Source organism: Phodopus roborovskii, unplaced genomic scaffold (genome assembly GCF_943737965.1).
Source record: "Phodopus roborovskii unplaced genomic scaffold, PHOROB, whole genome shotgun sequence".
Taxonomy (NCBI): domain Eukaryota; kingdom Metazoa; phylum Chordata; class Mammalia; order Rodentia; family Cricetidae; genus Phodopus; species Phodopus roborovskii.
The window spans coordinates 25506213-25526875 of record NW_026126482.1 but is presented as its reverse complement, the minus strand read 5'-3'; the positions used below and the strand labels follow the sequence as shown (position 1 = coordinate 25526875).

Below are 20663 nucleotides of genomic sequence, written 5' to 3'. Positions count from 1 at the left end.
TCTCAAGTTGCCCTTTGATCTTTCTATGTATGCCGTGGCATATCCAGACACAAAATAAATAAATAAAAATATAATAAAAAGAACACTGTCTTGTAATATCACCCTCAATTCCAAAGAATATAATAAGGAATGTATACTATACTAAGCAAAAGCACAGGGAATTTTTAGTAACAGTGAATTTATTTAAACTCTAAAACTCAAAGAGTCTGAATCACTGTAAAAGTGTTAACAGGAGGAAGAAACCCTGGAATACAAGATTTAGTATGGATATCCAGAGATCAGAAATGGTATCACATCAAAGCAGCTTGTTCATTGCAGTTCTCTGGAAGGTAGGGCTGATAAAATCATTGCAGGCAGGCAGGGTCCCTTCTAGGCTCAGTGGGAGATACTGGTTTCCCACCAGTGGCTATATTCCTCAATCTCCTGAAGAGCTTCAGAAATGCTTCAGTTCACTCTTAGAAGTTCAAATGCAACTGCTCCAGAGTGACTGGGTTATTGGGATTTGCCCAAGTATCACAGATGACTCTAATGTCAAGGCTAGAAACTGTCAGTACAAGATGAAGAATCGTGGCTTTGAAGTTCTCATTAAAGACCAGGTAGCCTTGGTCTTCTCACTAAGGCAGCACAAATTAGAAAGTTAAACTAACTGTCACATGTCTTATAGCATATCAGAGTAAGACATTATGAGGTTAAGATTAATAATCTCTCCCCTCAAAGAAATGTACTATGGTTGCTTGGAGATTATGTTTTTTCCTTTTCCCAATGCTATAAAGTGTTTCAGAGCGGAAAAAAAAAATATGTAAGAGCTAAAGCATCTGAGATGAGGGCACATTTAGAATGTGCTAGTCTTCAGTCAGCTTCTTGTTCTTATCATGGGAAAGCAGTATATGGATGGCCAAACTCTAGTCCCACATGCCTAATGGGCCCTGGGAGTTTGGAGAAAAAAAAAAAAAATCTTCAGATTCTCTAGGACTTGGAACATGATTAAGTTTTCAGTTGCTATCAGCAGGAATTTGAACTGACTCATCCATGCAACAAGCTCTCAATGTAGTACACTCTACCCTACTAAATAGTAGCACATGGAATTTTCAGTTAGGTTTTTTTTTTTTTTTTTTTTTTTTTTTAAATTCTTTAAACCCTGAACAGAGTCTGAATCAATTTTAGAGAATGAAAGGATAAAAACAGTGCTGAAACAAAGGTTTAGTTTTAAGATCCAGAGATTTTGGATGGTTGCTCAATGATCAAGACCAGTTAGCCATTGACTTGTCCTCTGGGAAGTAGGACTTGCATTTACCTTAATTGAGTCACTTTATTGGTCAGAAGTGACCCTCTTTTGTAGCCTTTGGTTCGGCTATGGATCTTTCCTGGCTTACCTCTTTAGTCTGTTTATTGATCCAGAGGGAATCACCCTCCTGATACCACTGGGAGTAAGTGACCCTCTGGGCACTCCAAGGTCTTGAAGTCTGTGCATCTCATTTCTCTGTGTCCTCTCAAGGACCAAGGGCATGTAGAGAAGGAACAGTAGAAAGTCATAGGGCTTTGGGTACTTCCCTCAAATCATGAATCTTGGTGTTAAGTAAGGGCTTACTTACCACACATTATACAAGTGTACTGGATCCTAGTTTTTATAAAATTCTATTAAAAGTTCTGAAATGTAGATTAGTGGTTGAGTTTGCCTAGCATGTATAGTTCTAACACAGTACAGAAAAAACCGTTAAAGGAACCTCCTTTGAGGTACTACTGTATGGTATTTTGACAGAAGCCTCAGCGTAAATCTTGGCCTCAGGCTCTTTGTCTTTGAGATGATTTCCAAAGCTGTTTGCTGTCCTGTAAAATGGTGAAGTCCTATAGGAAGGGTCACCATAGGTAAAATGTACAATACCTGTAGGACTAGTACACAGGTAGAAAGAACCCCTCTATCTGCTGTCAATGAATAGCTATAACCAGAATTCAACTTTATAGACAATTATTCAGCTTCTGCTTCTATTTTCTCTGTAAATATCAGAAAACACCTTTGTAAACAAGACCTCTAGGAAGAGCATTACTTTGTTTATTTTCCTGTATTTTCAGGCACATATGAGTTCCCAAAGTAGTGTCCTCCCCTTGGTAAAGGTGAGTGAATTACAGTGTGCTGATCTGTGTGTTTATACCATTTGTATCCTATAGAGCTCCAGGGCCATGAACCGAGTGGGGAACTTGGCTCAGTAAGTAGTACTTGGTTCCTGGACTTGCCTTTGATGTTCCACTTATCATAGTCAGGTTGATCACATCATTTCCAATCTCTTCATGTACAAACAGGAGGAATGTAAGCTTGACATGCTGCCCCAAGAACCTGCCCAAGGGAGATGTGGCTATTGGAAGAGCCATACTATGTGAACTAGCAAACTGTCTTTTCATTCTGTTCTTTGCACATTCTGTTCTTTAAGGGTAATTTTCCAGAGTAGCATTAGCTACCCTACCGTACTCTTCTAAAGTCTTCCCAGATTTCTCAGGAAAACACAGAATATGTGGTAGCCAGCTTTCTGTTACTGTAATACTTGAGATAATCAACTTAAAATAGATAAAGGTTTCACTTTATTGTTCTGAAGGATTCATTCTGTGGGTGGTTGTCTGTTACATGGTTGCTGGTGGTGAGGTATGGTTGGTGGAAACACACAGTACAGCAAAACCACCCAGGGGCTGGGAAGTGAGCAAGAAAAGGGACAGGACCCCACAGTTTGTATGAGAGCACACAACCACAGCCAATGACTTCTTCCCATGGATCCCCTATTATATAGGTTCTACTGCATCCCCAAAGCACAAAGCTCAGAAGCAAGGCTTTTATAGGGGACTATGAGAGAATAACCAAGATCTCAACTATAGCCAATTGCCCTAAATTTGTATATGTGCTATGGCTGCTAATTACAAAGAGAAAAATATTATAATGAGTTTTCATTATTGTTCCATGGTATGGATAAATGTTAGGTTAAGAATTTTGGCTTTACTGATAACTTCTTCCACATAGTGACTACACTGATCTTCTAAGAAATGCAAATATGTCTAGATCACTCATTTAAAACTATAGCAGGTAATTCCAATGGCACTATCAATGTAAAGAGTATCATATTAGGTATGAGAACAGACAGGACAATTTCTGTTCTCAAAGAAACAAAGCCATGCAACACTAGTAAGCCAAGATAACTACTGAATTTTATTTATTTATTTATTTATTTATTTATTTATTTATTTATTTATTTATTCCTTCCTTCCTTGACCCAAGCATAAGGTGCATGCCTGTATTCCTAGCACTAGGAAAGATGAGGTAGGAGGATCGTGATTTGCAGCTAGCTTAGGCTACATAGTAAGATCCTGTCTCAGAAAACAAACCTATGACATGATGCACAGATACCAGTCCAGTCTGTCTTCTGTATATCTGGATTCTATAGTTATGGATTCAATCATCTATACTGAATATGCTTTGTCATCATTCCCTAAAAATACAGTCCAGCAACAATTAGCATATAATATAAATTGTGTTAGTTATTATAAATCATCTAGAGACAATTAATAGAAGACATGTATAAGTTATACTAAAATATTACCCAATTTTACAACAGGGACTTGATCATCAACAGGTTTTGGTATCCAGGTAATAGGGATGCTAAAGCAGTCCTTTGCACATACCAAGATACCATGCTTTGGTGAGTTATCCCTAGGGATACACCCTGATGCCCAGGAATAAACTCTGAGAGGAGCATCAGAGGAAAATAAACACAATTTCATATAGGCTTTGACATCTTGCTAATCATTTATGTCTATGGACACCAGGATAACCTGTCTGTCTATCTATTTACCCATTTAGTCTGCTTTTTGGAACAGCTGTTTATTAGAACAGTTAATGACTGTCCTATTGTTTGAGAGCATTTTCTTTCAAATTGGGCACCCTTAGTATTAATCTCCAACACTGATTTGCCCTACCTGCTGTTATTGTTAGCAGTTTGCTTAGTGATAAGAACATTTAAAATAAGCCAGACTGAATTTCTACCTAGTCTTTGTGATTCTCATTACCTAATGTTTTATTCACGTGATAAATATTTCATAATAAAGTTGTTATCTGTAATTTAGCCTTCATAGCGCCACTTAAAAGACTGAAAAGTAGTGAGGAGACTTCTATGTAACCAGTGCCTGGTACGGAAACCTGCATGTTGGCAGGGTCTCTAATATGTGTAGCAGGATACAACTGCTCAGCAGAACTGCCTAAAAGACAGGTCATAGTTGCTCCCTTCTTGCACACTTAGAAATCTGAAGTGAAATAGGGAACATCTCCATTGAGATTGACTTTAGCAAAAGATTACGAAGAAGTGCAGAAACCATTTGAGCTGGGTGAAGCTGCAGTAGGCTGAGCAGTTACTCAGCAACCCTTGAATCTCTGCAACATGGGCACACTAATGACCGTTTAGGACGTAGGGAAGTGATTCTTACAGAAAAATCACCTAAATTCACAAGGCCTGGAATTGATAATCAGGACGAGAAATCGGTGGTGGTGGTGGTCACATCTTTAGCCAGAGTGGGATTAAAAATGAATGGTGGCACTATTCACTAGTCAATCAGAGATGTTGCTAGATATTCTAGCCCAAGTTCAGTTGATATTACTGGGAGGCTTGCTCTTTTCTGAATGGAAACAGAAGAACAGTGGATCTGAGTTGGAAGGGGTTGGGGGAGGGAAGGAAGGAAGGCTGTAGTTGAGATGTATGAAAAAAAATAATATAAATTATGATTTCTTTTTAAAAAAGAGGTCACTCAAAGTGGGAGTCTGCCTGAGAGTTGGCTTCAAAGTGAGGATGATATGGACGTGAGAGTCCCTTTCTCCTAAAATGTCACCTTCCCTCTCTTAGACATCAGAATAAACTATGTGTTTCATAAGGCTTTTATTAGAAACCAAGACAATGTACCCCAAGAGCTGCATTGTATCTGTGCAGAGAGCAACACAAGGAGGCACCTCAGACATACTACCATCTTGACACTTTATGGACGAAGTAAAGTGGTAGACAAGCAGCTTGCCAAAAATCCTGAAGTATAGGACTCAGCTGAGATTCTTACCTATGAGTCTGCTATACTCACCACTGATGATCTGTGCAAAGACATGGACTAGGAACCATGACTCTGGTGACTACATGGGAGGCAGATGGATGAGGATTATTATGAAAATTCCCTAGTGAAATGCCTGTCCAAGTATTCTAGACAAGCACATGCAACCATATAGAGTTCTTTCTATGTGGAGGGTGCTAAAGAACTACCACTGCACAAGAAAGCAGGAGAGGAGCGGGAATCTTGTTTTATGTATGTCCATTTTGGAGGAATCTAGCATACTGGCAACCTGCAGACATATGAAAAGCATGTCCTTTACGGGGATGCTGAATGGGAAGACCATTGTCTCAGACTTCAGGGTTAACTGGAAATTCCTACAGAAGGCAGGGAGGCAGAAAATCAGTCTAAATTCTCACTGAAGAGATCTTTTTATAGCTTCAGAGCAGCTATATATCGAACAAACAGGGGCGGAAAAAAAAAAAAAAAAAAAGGAATGTTCTATATAGGACAAGCTATAAAACTAAACAACCCTTCTTGTCTTTTTCCTTAAACTTCAACAGGGGACTGAGGAATATTTCATTCATACAGAGAAGCTCCATATATCCAAAAGACACAGGATTCACTTTGGGTGCAATTCTGGTCACTGTATATAAATTCATGTTGCATTTGTAAGACTATTTATTGAAGTCCAAGACAGAGTGTGGCCATCTCCTCTGCTGCTGACTGCTTTATTATCACTTTTTAAGTGAAGATCGATCCTTGGAGCTAATCTCAGTTGAATTATCTAGGCGTAGGGGAAAGTGTTGCCAGAGTAGGATTAAAAAAAATTTTTTTTTTTTATTTTACCTGAATGGATGTTTACCCGGCATTTATGTCTGTAAAGTGTGCATGCCTGGTGCCCATGTAGGCTAGAAGAGGGCATCAGATTCCCTGGCACTGGAATTAACATATGTTGAGAACATCTATGTGGGTGCTGGAAATGGATCTTGGTTGGGCCTTTTGCAAGAGCAGTCAATGCTCTTAATGGCTTTCTTCAGACCCCAGGATAGGATTTTAAACTCTGCTTCTGTTGCATTAAATGAGGGAATTGGAATATATAGATCTGAGAAGAACCCCTATGAAAAAGAACTTCTACAAACTTCTCAAATCTGTTGTCAAATCTGTGACAAGGGGAAGGTGCTCAATAAACATGAAAGGAAAGACAGTATGCATGTAGAATTGCAAAATACAAAATGCTGTCGACTGAAGCAGCAGATGTACTTAACATAGCTGAGAAGCCAGCCAGGATACAGGGACAAGGAAAACCAAGAAAAAACCAATACTGCCATTCAGAGGGGCTTGGGAAGACATTTTAATTTTTTTCTTGCCTGCAAGTTATACTGTTCTTGAACTACTGTTTTGTTTTCTGGCAAGAAAGCAATCTAGTCATATTTGCTCCAGTCCTGCTAAGATTCTTCTCAGGAATAAAAGAAGGTTAACAACAGAGGTGCTGGGAACATGAGGGAAATAATTCAGTACTCTGGTAGCAGAAGCATTATACCATGACAAAGTTTTGAAATTTATGATGAGTAAATATTGGTGTACAACTTGGTTCATCTACAGCCTAAAATCAGCAGAATTAAGTTCTTTGTGAATTATGACCACCAAGATCTCAGCACAGACAAGTTTACTTGAAAATGTATCAGTAGTTTCTGAAGACTCAGAGGGGACAGATGTTTATGAGAATCATGGCAGCTGAGCACTAGAAATTGGAGCATAATTGTTTCATTTTTTACAACAAGCAAACTGAAGATTCATAGATATAAATCCACTAGTTCAAGCTTCAAATGAGTTTAGCTTCCTGCTATTAAATACACATACATAAAATATTCAATTTTACTCTAATTAAAATAAAATAGCTGAAAATTTACTTTGGGCCATTTTTTGATTGTGAAAAAACACCTAACAAAATTTATCATCCTAACCATTTTCAAGGATATATTTTAACAGTGTTAACTATGTTCAGATTTTTGTCAGTAAGATCTTCAAAGTATTTTCATCTTCTGTAAACTGCGTGTCTTTGAACAACTTCTCTTTGGGTCCTAGGTAACCATTCTGTTTATGCTTCTTTGACCCTATTACTACACATATGTAATCAGGCAACAGCTGTGCTTTCATGTTTGACTTATTTCACTAGGCACCCTATCCTCAAGGTATACTTATGTTTAGCAGGGATGACTCATATTCCACTGTAGGTACAGGCCACACATCTATCCATCTGTCAACAGACATTTGGGTCGCTTCTATTTTTGTCCTTTGTAGAGTTTGCAAAATTCTTTTAATATTCCTAATGTAGGAATCAACCTTTCTTTAGTCTACCAAAACCACAGCTAAGTATGCTTTTGAAATTCTCAAAATATTACAATGGTACTTCAACAAAATGTATGTATGTGCATTATCTTTTCTCCTGCAGAACCTAAAATATCCCTACCCCTTTCACACATGATCTGTAGGGATGAGAATTACTACGTAGATTTCATCTTTATTAGCTGGCTTTCATCACCATCCAGGATACTGGTGCAGATATGGACTGAGGCTCATTTCTCAGCAGCACACTCCTGGTGAACATTTCTCTTGAATGGTCATTTAGTAACACCAACAAAAACAGCAACGAAAGTAGAAACACATATGGTATGAAATTCATCTACTACCACTCAAAATACTCATAAATTGAGCAACTTAATATGCTTTGGTAGTCTATAGAAATAATTAACTGCACATACAGAAACACTGAAAAAAACTTCACCTTGTATGAATATGTGCTCAGTGTAACCAAACTCCATCTTCCTATATCTGCTATTAATGGCTTCCACAATAGGTTCCTAATTCTAACCCTTACAATGTTTGAGCTGCATAGTTAAAGAAAGCAAGTTGAAGAAGAAACCCTGGAGCAGAAAGCAATGAGTATTGGAAAGCTGATGCCAAGAATGTTATCACACCAAACCCTGACATTATCTGGAATCAGAACACATCCACTTTATCACAGTATATAGTTGCACCCAATGTATTATTTTTATAATAAAACTTGGGTAATAAGAGAAACTGTGTTTTTCTGGTGGCTGTCTTTCTAACAATGTATATTTTATTAAGCTCTTATCCTTGATAGAGTCACCAAATACTTTCTGATACAATTTTATTGCTAAATTCAGCAGTGTGTTAAAGCTAGTGACAGGAAACATCTCAATACAGAACAGTTTTCCCTTCCTACAGATGAAGGAAACTTACCCAGTTCACATATTTCAAAAAAAAGGTCTGTGAAAACACATTTCTCCAACATTGTAACCTAGTCAACTTTTGTTACCAAGGTTTTCTGTTCTATGAGAATGCAGAACTGGGGAGTTATTTCATTCTGATGACCCCTACTGGCATGACATAGGTAGAAAAGAACTCAAGCTTCCTTCACATAGGTACACTGGCTTTCACACAATAGTGTTAAGATTCTTAGGATTGAAGCAAACATTCCTGAAACCATGGGATTTTTTTTTTTTTAAGATGAATTTTTGCAAGTTTCAAGCAGAGGTGCCATCAGTCAAGACTTGGCTGGAAATTCCTGAAATTATGATGACATGCATGTGTCCAATGACTCTTATCAATGCAGACCCCTAAGCCTAGATGACTGTTCCTCTCTGTGTCGTGTCCACTCCCAACAGTCTCTTCTGTCTTACCCACAGGCATGTGGTAATTAAGCTACATATAGTACAAAGGTCAGAACTTTAGTTCACAATACTTAGAAACTATTTCCTCTTTAGTGAAAAAATGATTTCCATGAATGCTACAGGAAAGAAGGCCCCAAGTGCTAGAGATGATGGAGGTATTCTACCACCCAGAGTAGCATGGGCTAGTATAAGGCAATAACCCACACCAAGGTTCTCCTTATTATGTTCTCTTACCAGAAGAAGGGGCAGCTAGGTGTGGTGGCACACGCCTATAATTTTGGGAGTCTAAGGCTAGCCTGGGCTATATAATGACACACTGTCTAAAAAAGGAACAACAAAGGCAAGAAAAACCTAATAACCAATGTGACAAACTGCAGACTATAATCAATGAGGATGATTAACTGATAGAAATGTATGCTAATGCCTTATAAGCAGCCCCAGAAGGAATTCTGAAATTCTTTTAGCAGGGGAAAGAATCTGGCTGACTTTCTTGCCTGAGATAGAAAGTATGGGCAATTCTTTGCTGCCCAAGATGCCTGTGATCGCCTCAGTCAGGCCCATCCAGTCCACCTTTATTGCCTGGCTCTTTCTGGTGCACACCCCAAGTATCAGCCAACCTTTCTGACCCTCCCTGAAGAGCAAAGAGGGAAGGCAGGGCTAGTGAGGACTACTCTGTAACTTGCTTTTGACAGAGAAGCTAATATATACTGCTTGGACCAGGGTAGTATACAGATGGTGGAGGAATGTACCTGCTGGCCCTGAGATATGGTATGGTGCGTATAGAGATTTGAGACTGACACACAAGATGCAATTTTCAGGGAGAAAGTGGGCCCAAGAATGTCAAGAAAAAAACCATAATTATAGAGAAGACACAAGAGGCTGATTGTTCACTGTAAAAGAAAAACAATATGCTTCTTCCTGAAATGAGAATAATCCTTGCAGCCTGTGTGAAGGCTAAGAAATGCTGGTGCTACCTGAATCCCTCAGGGCTGCCACAATGAAGATTCAGTACCCTGCACTTGAAGAATGTGGAACAAGAGTGAATGACCTGAGGAGAGGCTGAGCAAGGAGAGGCTGAGTGATATGCTTGGAACAAAAAGACAAGATGACTTTTACCTATTAGTTTCTACTGACTCGAGAGTTAATATCATTGAACTTCTGAGTTTGCTAAAGAATGAGAAGTTCTGAACTCACACTTGGCCATCTGTCCTTGCAAAAAGCATTAAGCTTTTCTGGAGCCTTGGTTTTTGTTTGGAGAGTTCTTTAAAAACTACAAATTCCAACTAGGCTTTTGGTGGCCTCATAATTTCCAGGATAACTGAAGTAAGAGAAGACGCTGTCATGAGAAGGGTAACTAGCAAGTTGAGTAGCAAGTTATATCATATGCATAGTTGGCGGAATTTCCATTGGGGTGCTGTAGCATGAGTTCTAATAGTCTTAATAATAAAAACCCAGAGTCAGATATAGGTGCAAATGCTGAAAGGTCAGGGAAGTAAAAGGAGGCAGTCACAAGAGAGATCTCTTACCTCCTCAGTCCAAAAGGGTGATCCTGTCCCTACAAATCCTCAGACTGAATTCAATGAGCTCTTGTCTCCTCTCATCATGTCACTCCTGTCTCCATCTCCCTAGTGCTAGGATTAAAGGCATCTGATTCCCAAGTACTGGGATTAAAGGTGTGAGCCACTACTGCCTGGCTCTGTTTCTCTTTTAGGCTGGATCAATCTCCTGTAGCCTAACGTGGCCTTGAACTGTTTGTCTCTGCCTCCTAAGTGCTGGGATTAAAGGGCTATGCCAATACTGCCTGGCTAACTATCAAGGCTAGCTCCAAGCTTTACTTGTTAGGTAACAAACAAAACATCATTGCAGGGTGCTGCCTTTGGAATCAGTGTATCTGGCAGCTGGGATGGTGTCCGTGGCTTCTGGTTCAAAGAAGGGGTAAATTATGACTGAATTGGTATACAACCTGTGGATGCCTGGGGTCCACCAGCTCCAGTAGAAGGGCTTGATAGGAAAAAGACCACAGTTCATGGCTGTGATAGGTCAAGGTCTTCATGACCACCCCATCCTCTCACAGTTCAAGCTAAGTGTCTTGGGTTTTGAGTTGAAAACATCACAACTTTGGTAGCACAGATCCTTTGCCTGAGGTGATCTTAGGACAAACCGTACATTTTCATTTACTTAACAAACACCGGGCATCAGTACTATGTGAGTTTGTTCTTTACACAGCAGAAAAGAATGGCAAATACTTCCCATTCACTACTATCAATTCAATCATTTCAGGGGCTTTTCATATATTATCTTATTTGATGCTTGCCACTATTCCACTATCCTTGCTTGTATTTTCCACCAGGCATTAAGGGGTTAAGTCAAATACCTGGTAGGTCAAGTCTGACCAAGCAGATAGGTTCTTGTGGAAACAGTGACTATGACACAGGTCAGATTCTGTCCTCATATGGTGGAACAAAACAGATAAGGCTCTGAGTACTAGTATTTAAAGCATTGCTAACTGCTCTGAGGAATAAGGGCAAACAGCTGTTTTAAACAGTGTGGCCAAAGAGGAAAAACACACTTTGGGACTCTGGCTGGATTCCTTTGGGAAGAGCGGGTAAGACGGGGATGACAGCCATGAAGGGCCACTGAGGATCTCTTGAGAATTTCATGTGTCATTGTCAAGGTGCTTCTTTGAAGCCTCTTGGGGGAGGGCAGCAGGACAGTGACTCAATCTGATCCTGTCTTTGAGAAACACAACAAAACAACAACAACAAAAAAATCACTCTAGTGTGTGAATAGAACTCAGGGGACAGACCGAAGGTGAAAGATTTTAATTTGCACAGCAAGGATGTAGGAAAGGGGCAGGAGAATAATTCTTGCAAGCGGAATATAGAAAAATCATAAAGAATGGATGTTGACATGGGAGGAAAAATCAGGAATTATGAGAACAAGAAAGGTTACTATAGTGATGGGGCTAATGGTTATATGCTAGGCTGATCTTGTTAAATAGGGCTAGTTACTGAATCATCAAAACTTTGTGGAATAACTGAAGGCTCTAAATGTACAGCAAAGAGAAAGCCAGAGTATGAAAGAAGTTTCTCACAGGTCTTGGCCCACAACAAGGAAATAGGCCCCCAACCCTGGAACAAATGATTCCAGATGAACAGCCCTGTCTGGGTCACTCCTGGCCAACGGACAGTCTGGGGACTTTCCAAGTCATTCTATGGTTTATCCTTTGAATAAAAATAGGTCATCCTGGATGATTTCTCAAACAGGAGATCATACTTTGTAACCAATCACCTTGTGCCCCATGCATGTATACTGATTTGTGGTCTTCTCTATAAAAAGAACCTGGACCCTTTGAGGGGTGTGCAGCTTTCCCCGAGATTGCCGACACCCAAGTGCACTCGTTCAATAAACACCTCTTGCTTGTTGCATCTCCTGGTTTTGGTGTTTGTGTGGCGGGGCTCTCCCATCGGCCGGCCCCTCAGGACCCCAGAATTAGGGTCTAACAAGGGAATTGAGACAACAATAACAATGGCAAATGCACAGATGGTGTAACAATCTAGTTTCCTCTCTTATTCCAGGCCTTTGCTTTAAGGCCAGTTTATGCCAGCTTGTAGCAAGTTCACTCAGGGAGTATTCTACTATGGTAAATGTGGCACTTGGATACAGGAAGGTTAACTGGTTGCTCAGGTATGACTGGTGAACTTTTCCAGTGCAATGAGTATGCTGCCTTAGTCAGGCCTCTCTAAGGTGGGAACATGTGGCTCTACTAGGTTCCCATGGACACCTTGGAAGGAGACAGTGTCCATCTGTCTAGAGGAAAGTACAGTCACCAGGCTGTCCTGAGGTAGCTACCACCACCTTGTTCACAATCATTTCTATGATGTCCCAGCCTGATTTCAGTGTATATTCACTAAGAATGTTAGCTGAAGGCTATAGTTGGTCTAGTCTTCTTATTTTTTTGTTTGTTTTCTCTTTGCTGTTTTGGGGCTAGAACTAAGAAGCTTTGTGCACAGTTGGCAAGTGTTCTACTGTTAAACCATGACTCCAACCCTGACTTAACTTTTGAGAGTAGTTTTAGCATTTCAAACCAAGAACTAATATAGACAATTAAAGATTAGGCATGAGAAATGGTGGGAGAACTTACAGGTCTCCTTTCCAATATAGTTTGTGTTCTGATCATGCTTGGCAAGTTCTGCCCAGAGAAAGTGCCAAAGAATGGAATCATTGTGCATTTATATAACACACAGACTCAAGCTGCTTATCTTTATAAGCTCTACTTCTAGCGGATCCACGAAATGATCCAATCACCAGAGACTGGAAAGTGCCATCAGCCTAGAGTTTTCTAAGTGACACATATATCTGTATCTCTCAAGTATGTGTAAATGTGCAGACTGGCCTTTTCCTGGTGATCTTATTACCTTTTCAGGCCTTTAGGTGATGATCACTTCTTCGGCATGTCCAAATGTGGCTTGATTATTCTTTGACTAGACAAATGCAGGACTCAGAGGACTATCAGAATCTGACAGTACTCTTGAAGAGTGCTCCATTATGTAGGCAACAGAAGCAAATTTAATCTTGATATGAAATGCAGATTATTTTTTTTTAAATCATTTTTTGTTTAATTTTTATTTTGGGACAATTGTGAAAAGAGCCAGGGAAAGACTGAATGAGAGGCAATGTCAGCCAAGCAGGCATCTCATAAGTAGGGGGCCCCAAAATCTCATTCCATAATACACTAAAACTTTGGAGATGTAAACCCCCCCCCCTTCATAAACTATAAGAGAAAAAGACATATAAAAACAGAAATGGAGCTGTGCCAATTTGAAGAAAAGTGAAATGTGTAGTTTAGTGCAAAAAGCCAATCAATAGAAGACTAACTACATCAGTCTTTGACACTTCAATTACTTCAGAAGACGGACAGTTCACACTAGCACACTAATCAGGAGACTGTGATGCCATGGGTATAAGACTCACCTTACAAAGCTCTAGAAAAAGAAGCCTGAGTTAGGGTGACTCCTGGCACTGATGCAGAATGAAATCAGAAACACTTCTCGGGGGCTACTGTAGGCCAGCATGTGAACACATGTGCTCTGTACCCTGTATCTGCAAACATGTCTTCCATATGGTAACACAACCCATGCTTACAAGCCATTCCATTCACCTTAAATTCTCATGAGAAATATGATAAAAATGAGATATAATTATTCTTTTATATATGCCACATAGCCATGTATAGCAGTACATCCTAAAAAAACACTTGGATTAAAAAGCAGCCCCTCTGCCCTCGTTTCTCACACTCAAAGCATCAACTTTAGTAAAACATGAGAGTTTAGTTTCCCAGAAAAACCAGGCCCTGGAAGTCCTGGAAAACTGGTATTCTCCAGTAAGATGTCCTTGAATCTTGTGAAATGATAGTTCATCTTTACATGTCTGAATTAGAAAAGAGGACAGTGCCTCACCATCCTGTGGTGGAAATCACAAACATCAAGGCAGTGATGTCCAATCCAGGAGACAATGTCAAAGCTGAAGACACCTAATGAAAAGCAGTGTGTCACTGAACCATCTTACCTGTCTGCGGATTATTTCAAGGTCTCTTTTGGCTTTATTTACCAGGGCTTGAATTTCTACAGGATCCTTTACACTCTTATTTTCTCGGAAGGCATCTCTTATCCTCCTGACAGCATACATTCTAATGAAGTCAGAGAAAAAAAAAGATGTCAGCAGGCATGAGGTTCTGCTTTTAAATGAATTCAAAAGATTTTTTTTTTTTTCTCTAGAATTAACTGTTAAATATTTTCCTACAGATAACCCAGTTTGATCTTTGCTTGTCTACTTTAGGGTGGCTAAGCAAGCAGACTTAGAAAAACAATTCTATCCCAAACAAGTCATATACGAATGGCAAACTGCTTCTAAAATGCTCCTTAAATTGCTGGCTCTTTGGATTTATGCATGTCTGGCTTCCTTCCATTAGCATGGATAATTAAACCTTTACTATGCAGAGGCAAATCGAGAGTGCTGAGGACAAATGAGGAAGTTCATACGCATCTACAAGGACAGTGATCAGCCTTCTAATTCCTGCCCATTAGATGACAGCTGGGTAAACAGGCCATGGTCATCTCTGGTGTACTTTTATGACACAGTGTCTCTGTTACTCATCATACCAACTTTCTCCTCCAAAGCACCTTCTTTTTTATGTTGATGGAAATAGAAGAGGCATAAAATATTTTAATTCTACTTTTTTTTTGTTTTGTTTTGAGACAAGCCTAGAGCTTGCAATCTTCCTGCCTTTGCCTCAGTAGTGTTGAGATTATATACATGTATTGTCCTTCGTTGCTTAATTCTAATATGCTTATTTTCTTTTTTTGAGGGAGGGTCAGGGTTCGCTATGTAGTTCTGACTGTCCTGGAACTCTCTGTAGATCAGGCTGGCCTCAAGCTCAGAGGTCCATCCGCCTCTGCCTCCCAAGTACTAGGATTAACAGCATGCAACACCCCCTCTACCCTTGCTTAATTCTAATATTTCAATCCACATGCAAAACAAGACCTGATTTCCAGGTGTTATGTTTTTCTTGTGGCTGGTGCCCTAAACCAGGCAAAACATGTGATTGACTACTGAGTTCTGCTCGCATCCCTCATCCATTGCTTTAATTCTTTATTCAGGATTCATCACAGGTTTTTGCAAGAACACCACAGCCTACAGTCACCATCAATACCCTGATTATTATTATTATTTTAAAGAACAGGTAACTGGTTCAGAATACCTAAAAGAAAAAGAGCACACAGAATGGAAACAAATGTAAAGTTCCCCCCCCCCAAACTTTAAGAAAAAAAGAGTTGCTCAAGATACTCTACAATTTATACCAACAAATTAAAGTAAAAGTTAAGCTCAGAATATTTGATTTTATACTTCTTTTCTTTTAAGTTCTCCAGCTTTCCAAAGGCCTTATCTAAGGAAACTCAGCTCAGAATTCAATATGCCAAAATCTAGCTAGTGAGATGGCTCAGTGGGTAAAGGTATTTGACACTCAGGCCTGGCAATCTGAGTTTAATCTCTGGAATCCACATAAAAGTGAAAAGAGAGAACCAATTCCACAATGTTGCCCTCTGACCTGCATACATGCACTGTGGGATTTGTGAGCCACCTTCCTCAACAGCCCCTGCCCCACCCTCCACAGTCAAAAATCTCAGTTCAACACCTAGACACACCTTTGAAATGATACAATCGTGGTGCCCTTCTCTTTTTCATTTCTAGGAAAAGACATTTCACTGGCACAAAACCATAAAGATGCTTTTGCATGGATAATTTCTTTCCCAGTATGTGCCTGTACTTCAAATCAGGAAGGTCAACACAATCTGAATAATACCTCACGTTGAAGGAGGATTAATCACCACTAATTTATTGCTGCCTCATTCTGTTTTTACCTCCCTCCTTTCCCCCCTTTCATTTATTTACTAAACAAAAGCATTTATCGATAACCATATCCTGATGATTAGCCTCTTACCGGTATCACTAAGACATTATAAATAAAATGTGCAGGTGCCATAATGAAAACGTCTGCCAACCCCCAAGAAATTCATGTTAACAGATGATCCTCAAGTGAGACGATGCTGGAAATTAAGTATAAAATTCACGTGGTGCATAATGCACGCACACTGTGCTAGCATCTCTGTGTTAAAAGGGTTGCAAGCCACAATCACACCTCCAGCACTTGAATGCTTATGTCCAGGTTAGGATCCAAAGTGTGACCTTACTAGCTAATATAAGGCCTCTTATTTGTTCTTTTTTCATCAGTATCCACATCGGTAGATTGTCTGCTTATCCATCCCATGAACACATGTTTCTCTTTGTTTCTCTCCAACCACAAGTCAAACATCCCAGTCAAAACAGCTTAACTCTTTTAACTGGTCATAATGGGGCCAACTCTCACCAACGGTTTTGCACAGACATACATGCAGGCAAAATATCAATGTACATAAAATAAACAATCAGAATAATCAAAACACACACTGTGGAAGCCACAGTTACTAAGGTGACTGTGGGAGAATGTGAGAAGTAGAGAGTGAATACTAGGGTCTCCACTGTCAAAGATAAAGAGGCAGGAGAGGAGTTAAGTCATTAAATGGGGAGGCCATAAGACAGGGGGCCCTGCTTATCTTACAGTGAAGTGCCAGAAGATGACATTATACCAGTTGAGCCAAGACAAAAGTAATATGAGGAATGTTAAGTAAGACTCTGGTGGATTGAGAAGGATAAGACTACAAGGTAAAGGCTGCAGAGATCATTCTATGCCAGCAATTCAAAAACACAGGCCACACATGTTTTTAATAGAGGCTTGTGGAGAGTAAGGTCATGTTCCAACAAAACCTGGCTTTCTGCTCTGAGGTTCCTTGGATATAGTTTCTCTGCGACATCCTCACCATCCCCACACAGACAGAACCCAGCACAAGCAGAGAGAAGTTCTGGAGAGAAGTTCAGCACCTCAGTATGAAGGAAGCACACACTGCCCGGGACCAGTTACGCAGACTGCAGGCTGCATGTATGCTGTGGTCCAGAAATGTTTTTTTTTTTTTTTCCCAAGTGGGGTAAGCAGGCCCACTAGCTGTGAGCCTTCAGAACTTCACCTGCTTGGCCAGTACTCTGCCACTGAATATGCCCCTCCTCCGACACATAACTTTCCCAGCTTTGGCTTGCTCTTCTAAATCACACACATTTATATTCATTCTTTCTCTGTTAAGATATTCTCTTGTATCTGTCCATTTCTTGGTCTCCCATTGCAACTAAAATGAAAAAATGATTTTCATTAACACTACTCCCAGTTTTCTGCTTGTATTTTGGAATATGGCAATGTACCAAAGCTAATTTATTTTCAATTTATGAAAGTGCACCCTTTGTGATAATACTGCCTGTCATAGGCATTCATATATAATTCAAAACATTCACTTAGGCACTCTTTACACCAGAAGAGCAGCTGGGCACAATATCTATTAAAATATCAACTATGAAATGACAGCTTTTAATTATGCCTTACCCTCTCAAAAAGGTGAATGCAGTAAGAACTGTGTGGGGCAGAAAGACCCAGAGCAGAAATGTCCTGACACTAGTGTACAGGGGCTTAACTCTCCCACTGATGGGATGTAAGCTTCTGGGAATAGTTCTATGGTTAGTATAGGTCTTAGCTCTGTGAGCAAGGACAAGCTAAGGCTAAAAAACAGTGAAATTATTTAGGGAATAACAACTGAAGAGTTTAAATTTTAACCTGTACTTTAAAGTCAAGGGGTATTGAGTACAGTCAGCCCTCCATATCTGCAAAGTTCCAAAGACCCAATCAACCAGTATCAAAACTGTATGAGAACAAAAACAAAACAAACAAAAACAAAAGCAAAATAGTATATGGATAGAACATGTACACTTTTTCTTTGTTATCTCCTCATAAACACAGTGATCCCAATTTCCACAGCATCTGGGGATTTTGGTATTCAAGATGGGTGCTATGGCCAGTTACCCATGGACACCCAAGGGGAATTGCACAGAAAGAGTTCACTGAAACTAAACATGGCTCCAGAGTAGGGCTTCTCAAGTTTGTTCTCATTCACCTATGGTTCCATGTCAGTGTGTCTCTTTCACAGAGAAACACATTCCAAGAGGGAGAGGAAGGCAGGCCTTTCACACGCTAATACCTCAAAAGTAAATATTTGAAACATATTTTTACCAGGCTGACAAATAAATTTATAGAAGAATTATGAAATAAAAACAGGCCACACTGCAAGGTGTTATCTATTCCCTCTATTCTAAAATAAGAAGGAAAAAAGAGGTTCAGGAGAATGTAGGGTAGTAATTCCCTTTCAAGAGGCAGTAGATTAATATCAATTACTATGGAAATGCTACTATTGCCAGGCAACTGTGTGATAGCAGTAGAGGTTAGGAAATACGCAGCTTCTCCATTTCAGTTTTCAAATTAATCACACATTACCTTATAGACTAGTTCCTCTGACCTTTGAAAACTTTCCAGGAAACAGATGGCATGTGCCATCAGAGTAAGACACTGTGAAGGACAAGGACTCATCTTCTCACACCAGATTTGCCCATCAACTGAGCTGCCTCAATATTTAGGGTATCCCTCCCCCACCTATTTCCACTTCTTACAACAGAAGGATTTTTTTCCAGAAAGGGGTTTGCTAATGCTAAGGAGATTCAAGATGTAGAGACTTGAGAGAAGAGGTTTCTCCAGTAAGATAAGACCATGTGGAAACACTTAGATTAGTAGAAATGGGTTAGTATTTAAGACAGAGCTAGCCAATGAGAAATGCTAGTAACAGGCCAACAGCTTTATATTTAATACAGAGTCTCTGTGTGTTATTTGTGGCTGACGCGGCTCTGGGACCAGGCTGGTAGGGAAAGTTTCTTGTAATAAAATGGAACCTGCAACGTGGGTACTAAGAACTTCCACTTAAAACTTAACAAAAACTTTGATATCATAAGACTAGAAAAGGAAATGTAGATAATGTCAGACCTCAGTTGATTGTCCCCATGGAGGAGTGCATATGGCTGGGAATGAGCATTGCTGCTGGGCCAGGCTAAGTGGGAGGTGAGTGGGGAAGGAAGACCCATGTCTTAGTTAGGGTTGTAAAACACCACAACCATAAGCAAGTAGGGGAAGGGTTTATTCTACCTTACAATTCTTAGGCCACACTCCATTACCGAGAAGAGTTAGCACAAGAATTCAAGGCAGAAACCTGGAGGCAGGAGCTGATGCAGAAGAAATAGAGGAACACGCTTACTGGCTTGCTCAGCTATAGTACCCAGGACCACCAACTTAAGGAGTGGCATGACCCACATGGATCTGGGCCTTTCTATGGCAATCATCAATCAAGAAAACTGGGCAGGGTCATTTTATCAATTGAGGTTCTCTCAGATGACTCTTGTGTCAAGTTGACATGAAACTAGGCATCACAGTCCAGAACCAAAATCAACAAGTCCGAGAAAAGGGTTATAAGCATCCTTAAGTGGGGAAGGTGATGGCGATGAGACACAAAGGAGAGAAGCAGGGAGCACAGGCCTAAGCAGGGAGGGTTTGGGCTTTTATTCCAAGAGAAAGGACAAGACCTGGAGCTATGACTTTTCAGTAAGGGAGCAGAGTGCAGTGAGAGACTGCAGAGCTTCCTCTGAAATGGTCTATTAGCAGAGTTCTAAATGTCAGGACTGGCCAAAGGGAGGAGGATGTAAAAAATATAGGAATTGGTATGTGATCACATAACGGCAAAGTCCTCATAAGGACATGCAAGGGATTTTCTGACAGAGGAGTAGAGGGTAAGAAGCCAGAAAAGTGACATGAGAATTTTCCAGGAATTAATTTCCAAAAGCTAGATGGATTCTTTGAAATCGAAGGTAGAGGGATTAGAGGTTTGGGTTCAAATTTAAATCTCTCCTGTTTGTCAGGAGGCCTTAACAGAAATTACCTGGTGGCTACACTTAGGTGTACACCACACACGAAGAGATTGCCAATGAGTGCAGTTTAGAAACCCCACAGAGGGCAGGCACATAGGGGATCTATAGTAGCAGACATGAGCAGATATCTAGGTGAGAAGTCAGGATGAAATGCCTAAGGGGGTGAGGGGGATGTGCTTGAGAAGAATCCAGGGAGACTGTAAACAACAGGCTAGGAAGGAGTCCTGGATGAACGAATGCTCACACCAGTTTCCTGTGGAGGTTGATGTGGTAGGAGGTGCAGGGATGACCAAGTGAGACGCAGAGGCTGGCTGCAGTTGATAAACTTTGTGTGGGTGGAGCACTACTCATAGAAGACAGCTAGTTCAAGGGAGCTGTAGGCTACTGTTCGTTCACCCACTTGGGCCTTTCCTTCCTTCCCAGATCAAGCTCAGGGGCAGTAAGCAGACAGTGAAA

The 20663-nt window shown here is 40.2% G+C and overlaps 1 protein-coding gene across 1 annotated transcript in view; it reads right to left on the bottom strand.

Annotated features, from left to right (window-relative positions):
• The window catches only part of Lyrm4 (LYR motif containing 4), a 93448-nt gene that overhangs the window by 65400 nt on the left and 7385 nt on the right, over positions 1-20663 (bottom strand). The window contains exon 2 of the mRNA XM_051194442.1: positions 14331-14451. Within this exon, the coding sequence (XP_051050399.1) occupies positions 14331-14451 (121 nt within the window). The remainder of the gene's footprint in view (positions 1-14330; positions 14452-20663) is intronic.